Source organism: Triticum urartu, chromosome 2 (assembly GCF_003073215.2).
Source record: "Triticum urartu cultivar G1812 chromosome 2, Tu2.1, whole genome shotgun sequence".
NCBI lineage: Eukaryota > Viridiplantae > Streptophyta > Magnoliopsida > Poales > Poaceae > Triticum > Triticum urartu.
Window position 1 is genome coordinate 90729076 of NC_053023.1, and position 8306 is coordinate 90737381.

Genomic DNA, 8306 nt, shown 5'->3' on the forward strand with positions numbered 1-8306 from the left:
GTTTTTCCTAGTTTTTCTGTTAATGTTTTTTATTTATTTTTTCATATTTTATGTTTTATTATTTTCAATTCATAATCATTTATTAAACTCGTAGACAATTTTCAAAAGTTGAAAGTTTTCAAATTTGCAAGCATTACATGAATGTCTGAACTTTTTTAAATCATATTTCATGATATATATTTGATCTCGTGGAACATTTTTGAATGTATCAAACATTTTATGAATTCGTGTTTTTTAAATTATCACTAATATTTTTCGAATTCCTGATTTTCTTAATTCATGGTCTTTTTACAAAATTTTGAAAAGAATTTTCAATTTATAAATATTGTTTTGGATTTGCAAATAATCCTTGAACTCATGAGTTTTTTATTTACATGCACTTGTTTGAATTCATGATCTTTTTTTGAATCCCTGAAACATTTTCAAATTCTTGAGCATTTTTAATTCATGAAAAATATTTTGTTCACGCAAAAATTTGAAATGCTTGAACAGTTTTTGAATTTTTGAATTTTCTAATTCATGAACTTTTCAAAATTTGTGAAGTTTTTGAATTAATGAGTTTTTTAATATGGAAACTTTTCTTAATTCATGAGCTTTTAAAAAAATCTTGAACATTTTTTGAATTCACATAAATCTAATTCGTGAACCCTTTTTGAATTCACAAACTTTTTTTCAAATTCACAAATGTTTCTTCTCTTTGCCTCTCCTCTCGTTTTTTCTAATTTTCTCTTTCTTCTTAAAAAAATTAGCAGGCATTTCGGAGAATGTTCGGTGTGTATGAGGAAAAAGTTCATTGTATATTTAAAAGAACAATTCACCGTACGTTGAAAAATGTGAACAGCATATAAAAATTGTTCATTATATATTACAAATTTGTTCAGTGTGGATTTCCAAAAATTCACCCTATATTAGAAAATGATCACCGTATGTTAAAAGAAATCTTCGGTGTGTTCATTTTATATTAAAAAATGTTCAATGTGTTGTTTGAAAATATTCACCATGTATCAACACAGTGTTTATAGTACTAACCTATAAAAAATAGAAGAGAAACCGAACCTGGAAGAGAAAAAGAAAAAAAAAGAAAAAGTGAATAAAAGGCGAAAAACCACAAACAAATGGTAATGTATGCTAGGATACCGGGACGTGCTTAACCTACCTGTTGCTAGCGACTGAATGTGCCCCTGGGCTGGCCCACCCCCATGCGGCGGGAAGCTAGCCTAGCGAAGCCCGAATACTATTTGGCGCTTGAGGCACCAAATAGAGTCCAAATTGTATGGGGGCGCACACCCCCACTCGTTAGGTTCATGCCTGATTTCTGCAGCTGACCTATTATCACCACTCCACCGGTTTTGGGAACCTTGTAGAAGGTTCATGCCTGATTTCTAGGCTGGTATTTGCTTGTTTTTTTACTGTTTTAATATGGTTTTTTTATTTAATTTCCATTTCTATTTTTTGTTTTCATTTTCATTTTTCTCTTCCTTTTTTCTTTTTCTTTTTCATTTAGATTTTAGTTTTATGTTTTTTAAACGTGTGAACTATTTTCGAATTTGAATAGTTTCTTCAAAGCCTTGTTCATTTTTTAATCCGTGATTTTTTTTTTTGCAAACACGTGAACTTTTTCAATTTGGTAATTTTTTAAAATCAATTTAATTTTTTTTCAAAATTGATGAACTTTCTTAAAATTGATTTTTTTTCAAATTGACAAACCTTTTCAGTTGTGAATTTTTTTCTAAATTCATCAACCTTTTCATTTTTGTGATGTTCTTTTTTAAAATTTATTAACTAATTTAAATTTTTTGGACTTTGTCAAATGCACAATTTTTTCCCTAAACTTTTTCCACATCTATGAAGTTTTTTAAAATTTTGTGAATCTTCTTCGACGTCAAGTATCTAGCGGTCAAAGGTCAACTTCGCTGACTAAGGCGAGGTCAGGGAACGAGTGATCTATGCCTAGAGAAGAGAAAAAACTGAGCATGAGTGAGGGAAACATAGGGAAGAGCTAGATGGCTGGCCCACTATGGCATCTTCATGAGCTAACTCAAGGAACCGGCGCAAGAGGCATCTCCTCTAGCAGCCAGCTGGTTAGTCCCTTTTTGCTTTTATGTTTACTAACCCATTAGTCTTTAATAATGGTTGTAGTTAGTAAAAATAGGGGGGCCATGATTTGGGGAGCCTTGTGCAGTTGCACAGGTTGCACCTAAGTTTTTTTTTTCAAAACAAGCAATGCAAAGTTGCCTGTCATTTTCATTGAGGGAGAAAGGTAGTTTAAATTACATATTTTTCAGATGAAATAGAAAATCCTCTTGATCACCAAGATGAAGAAACACCTATAGCACCAACCGCCTAAAAGAGATACCCCACTCCTCGCTAAACCCTGAAGGAAATATGCCCTAGAGGCAATAATAAAGTTATTATTTATTTCCTTATTTCACGATAAATGTTTATTATTCATGCTAGAATTGTATTTACCGGAAACATAATACATGTGTGAATACATAGACAAACAGAGTGTCACTAGTATGCCTCTACTTGACTAGCTCGTTGATCAAAGATGGTTATGTTTCCTAACCATAGACATGAGGTTTTATTTGATAAACTGGATCACATCATTAGGAGAATGATGTGATTGACTTGACCCATTCCGTTAGCTTGGCACTTGATCGTTTTAGTTTACTGCTATTGCTTTCTTCATGACTTATACATGTTCCTATGACTATGAGATTATGCAACTCCCGATTACCGGAGGAACACTTTGTGTGCTACCAAACGTCACAACGTAACTGGGTGGTTATAAAGGTGTTCTACAGGTGTCTCCGATGGTACTTGTTGAGTTGGCATAGATCGAGATTAGGATTTGTCACTCCGATGGTCGGAGAGGTATCTCCGGGCCCTCTCGATAATGCACATCACTATAAGCCTTGCAAGCAATGCAACTAATGAGTTAGTTGCGAGATGATGCATTACGGAAACGAGTAAAGAGGCTTGCCGGTAACAAGATTGAACTAGGTATTGAGATACCGACGATCGAATCTCGGGCAAGTAACATACCGATGACAAAGGGAACAATGTATGTTGTTATGCGGTTTGACCGATAAAGATCTTCATAGAATATGTAGGAGCCAATATGAACATCCAGGTTCCGCTATTGGTTATTGACCGGAGACGTGTCTCGGTCATGTCTACATAGTTCTCGAACCCGTAGGGTCCGCACGCTTAACGTTCGGTGACGATCGATATTATGAGTTTATGTGATTTGATGTATCGAAGGTAGTTCGGAGTCCCGGATGAGATCGGGGACATGATGAGGAGTCTCGAAATGGTCGATATGTAAAGATGATATATTGGACGACTATATTTGGACATCGAAAAGGTTCCAAGTGATTCGGGTATTTTTCGGAGTACCGGAGAGTTACGGGAATACGGGGAACAAGTATTGGGCCTCATGGCCAAGTGGTGGAAGAGAGGAGGTAGGGCGCGCGCTCCCCCTAGCCCAAACCGAATTGGACTAGGGGGCCGGCTCCCCTTTCCTCCTTTCCTCCCTCTCCTTCCTTCTCCCTCACCTCCTTCCTTTCCTCCTCCTAGTAGGAGTAGGAATGGGGAGTCCTACTCCTACTAGGAGGAGGACTCCTCCTCCTGGCGCGCCCTGCAAGGGCCGGCCTCCCTCCCTCCTTGCTTCTTTATATACGGGGGCATGAGGGCACCCTAGAACACACAAGTTGATTGTTTCAAGCCGTGTGCGGTGCCCCCCCCCCACCATAATCCACTTCGATCATATCGTAGCGGTGCTTAGGCGAATCCCTGCGTCGGTAGCAACATCATCACCGTCATCACGCCGTCGTGCTGACGGAACTCTCCCGTGAAGCTCTGCTGGATCGGAGTTCGTGGGACGTCATCGAGTTGAACGTGTGCTGAACTCGGAGGTGCCGTGTGTTCGGTACTTGGATCGGTCGGAACTTGAAGACGTTCGACTACATCAACCGCGTTCTCATAACGCTTCCGCTTACGGTCTATGAGGATACGTAGACGATACTCTCCTCTCTCGTTGCTATGCATCACCATGATCTTGCGTGTGCATAGGTATTTTTTTGAAATTACTACGTTCCCCAACAAACCCAACCTCATTCCGCCTTGCAAGGAGGCATTATTATTATTATTATTATTATTATTATTATTTGAAATTGCGAGCATGCTATGGTGTAATGCACTAATTTTTTGCCATCAATTTTAATTTTTAAATAACATGGCAAATTTAATATGCATTTGCCATGGCAATTTCCGCCAATGACACTACCAGCGGAAGAAATAGTTTTTTTTTTCATTTGAGTGAAGAACAAACTTATTACTTTTACAAACATGGCAAAATTTCTTATACAAGCATGGCAATTTTGGTCATACTTATTGTTATTTTTTTCATACATGACAAATTTCTGATACAAAGCATGTCAATTTTCATTAAAAGCAATTTTAATATACATCTGCCATGGCAGTTATTGTCCTTATTTTGTTTGTGTAATGTTCATTCTTTCAATTGTATTTCTTTGCCATGACATTTTCCAAACATAATTCTGTTGCAATGGCAATTCTAGAAAATTTTGTAACGAGACAACATCAAGTAATTATGATTTTTGCCATGGAAAATTTGTGCTCCACTTTAGTTTTTTTTTCACCTATGGCATTTTTGCCATGATTTGCATAGGATTTTATATAGGTTTTGCCATTTATAATGGTAAATTATTCTTCTTTGTATCCATAACATAGCAAATTCGTTTTTGCAAAAAAAAAAACAAAGCAAATTCATTTTTCTGTTCACAGGACAAATTTCATTATTGTCACATGGCAAATTCATATTTGTTCATACGGCAAATTCTACTATTGTCACATGGCACATTCTTAACATTTTCCTTTTTCTATAGGTTTTTTCGTTCATAACATGGCAAAATCATTTGGTCATATGGCAAATTCATTTAAGGTCACATTGCAAATCCATAACATTTTCATTTTAGTTTGCCGAGGACGACGGGGACGACAAAGTGGATCCCTGGCGAATCCTGCGCCACTGCGTCTGGTGGGTGCGTCAAACCCGCACTGCAGCTTGGTTTTATTTCTCCTTTCCTTTGTGCCTGGCATCACAATAGGTGGCACGACATACACATCTTACTCATCTTTGGGCAGTACGCCTGGATGCATACACGAGTGTGGTAGTACAAGAAGATGAAAACAGGGGCAAGAAACAGAGACGAAGGCGGGCTGCACCACCAGCACTGTCACCATCGCAGGCCAAAACTACGCTAAGCTAATTAAGCAGCTGGCCGCTGATATAGCTAGCATAGGCAAAAGCCAACACCATGACATTTGGAGCCGCTACAATTCAGCAACCTTACCCCCCACCAAAAAACAACAAAAACAACAACAGCAGCTTGCTGGCTGTGCGATGCACTTGTTTACACACCGACACCGACACCGATCAATGCATCCATTTTAGTATCAAATTTTCTACTTGAATCAATGAGGAAGCAACCTTGGCCGGTTGTCATCAACCAGTTTTGTACGCGGCGTGTATTACACACTTACAACCATCCTAGTTTTGTACATGCGTCCCGCGTTACAGCTGCAGAACAGAAGAACGATGATTATTCCCCATCTAGTTTCCTCCGCAAATGATTGCGTGCCAGTCGGCATAGCGGAGCAATTAGGCAACTAGACGTGTCAGCGTCAATTGATTGAGCTGGGAACTACTCGGTGCCGCTGCCATGTTCCGGCCCTTGACTTCACAACCTTCGCCACGTGAGGCTTCCCCGGATTGCCCGGAGACATTCCGCGTACATTCCTCGTCTCCTCCGGCGCTCCTGAGCTATATGTAGGACGGTCGTAGCTCTTCGCCCTTAGTCCAGCCACACAAGTTGTTGCAGATAGCGAACACAGTTACGAACAGCAGTAGAGATAGCAGTAGCTGAGATGGTGAAGATCGCCGCCCTCGCCTTGCTCGCGTTGCTGGGATCCGTGGCGTGCCAAGGTGACAATGGCTCGCCTGCGGAGTCACCGGCGTATTCTGCAAGCTCGGCCCCGGCGAGCTTGAAGGCGATCAGTTATCCTCCAGGTGCCAGCCCCAGCCAACCCATGCCGAGCCCGATTGTGTTGAGCCCGAGCCCGCTCGCTCAGCCTCCTAGTCCTAGCGTCGACCTAGGCGCACCGAGCCGAAGCCCGCCGGTATATCCACCGAGTGTCAGCCAACCCGCTCTTCCTCCGTCTGCTTCTTCCAGTGCCCCGAGCGCAAGCTCACCGGAGTACCTTCCTAGCCCTAGTCCAAGCGTGTCTGGTCAAACCCCACCCACATATTCACCTGACCCAAGTCCACCTAGTCATCCTCCTACCATTAGTCCAAGCCCATTGAGCCCGAGCACTACTATTGCTTATCCACCGAGCCCAAGCCCTAGCCAACCCGCATATCTTCCTAGCCCAAGCCCGATCAATCCAAGGCAACCCAATCCTGCCAGCCCTAGCCCTAGTCCAGCACCGTATATTTCAAGCCCTAGCCCAAGCCCAAGCCCAAGCCCGGATAGCCCTGCTCCAGCCCCTTATCCTCCCAGTAACTCTCCCAGCCCAAGCACTCCCGTTTCAGGGCTCAGTGTCGGTCACTACAGCTACTCCTGCCCAAATGCGGAGGCCATTGTCAGGGAGGCCGTGAAGAACGCCACGGAGAAGAATCGCGGCACCGGCGCGGGGCTCATCCGTCTCTTCTTCCACGACTGCTTCGTCCGGGTAAATAATCCAGACGCTCACATCTCTTCTAATTAGTCTGATCAATATTAAGCATTCCTCCATTCTTACGTGCTGTGCGTGACGTGATCGCTCAGGGGTGCGATGCTTCCGTTCTCCTCAACACGACCGGCTCCGGCGAGCCGACAGAGTTGAAGGGCCCGCCGAACAAGACCCTCCGAGGCTTCGAGGTCATCGACGCGGCAAAGGCGGCGCTCGAGGAGGCCTGCCCCGGAGTTGTCTCTTGTGCGGACGTCCTCGCCTTCGCCGGCCGCGACGCCACCTTCTTCCTCACCAACCGCACGGCCGCCTACTTCCCGATGCCGGCCGGCCGCTACGACGGGCGCGTGTCTTTCGCCAACGAGACCACCCTCAACCTGCCGTCGCCCACCTCCGGCCTCCAGCAGCTCAACAAGAGCTTCCACGCCAAGGGGCTGAGCCTCGAGGACATGGTCACCCTTTCCGGCGCGCACTCCGTCGGCCGCTCCAGCTGCTCGTCCTTCCACGACCGCATCCCCCCCAACCCCTCCGACATGGACCCCGAGTTCGCGAGCTCCCTGCGGGAGCAGTGCAGCAGCAGCGACCCCTCGGCGATGCAGGACTTCAAGACCCCCGACGACCTGGACCGGCAGTACTACCAGAACGCCGTGGACCACAAGGTGCTGTTCACCTCCGACGCGGCGCTCATGGCGTCGAACGAGACGGCGAGGATGGTGCTCGATAACGCTCATGTCAGTGGGCTGTGGGAGAAGAAGTTTGCGGCGGCGATGGTGAAGATGGGCGGCGTCGGGGTCAAGACCAGCGCCGACGGCGAGATCAGGAAGAAATGCTGGATCGTCAACAAAGTGTGACGTGTCGATCGATCAGGTGGTTCATCGTAAGAAGGTCTCATGAATTGTTCGATGCCACATTCGGCACATGCACGCCGTTGGTGATGATTTTTTTCCGGTTTATTTTTTTCAGACTAGGACATGCAAAATGTAGTACATCTGTTTGGAATTCTTTTGGCGTATATATGGAGTGAGAAACTTGGAACTACAAAATACATTTACACCAAGTATATAGGTTCTATTGGTTCTAGCGGCAAAGCAGACCATAATATTCCAACCTTGTTTGTCTTTGTGAATACGGAGTATCATTTGAACACTTAGGTAGAGACTGAAACTTGGACGCGGACTTCTGAAACATGGTTTCCTGGAAGCCCCCATTATGAATAGTAAATTCTAAAAATATAAAAAATAAAATAAATCTGATCTTTTTTACCATATATAGTCGACCGGTATACTTGGGTATGAAGTTTTATGAAGAAATGTCATCATGATATTCTGCACAAAAATGACAAAACTGATGTTGAACAAACACTGTTTGAATGAATAGTAATATCTGTATTTTCTTCACTAAAAATACAATGGGTGTCATTCCTTCATGTAACTTCTCACGCGAGTAGAATGGTCAGCCTAGTTTGATACCCCATAATTCAAATATGAATTTCTCTAATATTTTTCTAGATCTTACTATTCACATGGGTGCAAATGAAACCATGTTCACCT

The 8306-nt window shown here is 43.1% G+C and overlaps 1 protein-coding gene across 1 annotated transcript; it reads left to right on the forward strand.

The window, feature by feature from the left end:
• The first annotated feature begins 5900 nt into the window (after nucleotides 1–5900).
• Nucleotides 5901–7768, forward strand: LOC125541155 (peroxidase 2-like). The gene is made up of 2 exons (XM_048704624.1): nucleotides 5901–6759; nucleotides 6855–7768. The coding sequence occupies exons 1-2, from the start codon at nucleotides 5956–5958 to the stop codon at nucleotides 7605–7607; spliced, it is 1557 nt and encodes a 518-aa protein (XP_048560581.1). The 5' UTR covers nucleotides 5901–5955; the 3' UTR covers nucleotides 7608–7768.
• The last annotated feature ends 538 nt before the right edge of the window (nucleotides 7769–8306 follow it).

What these genes read in the sequence shown, in the direction of transcription:
- LOC125541155 (XM_048704624.1), top strand. Translation starts at nt 5,956, where the DNA reads ATGGTGAAGATCGCCGCCCTCGCCTTGCTCGCGTTGCTGGGATCCGTG. An exon ending in TCCACGACTGCTTCGTCCGG is followed by an intron (nt 6,760 to 6,854) that starts GTAAATAATCCA and finishes GTGATCGCTCAG; the next exon opens with GGGTGCGATGCTTCCGTTCT.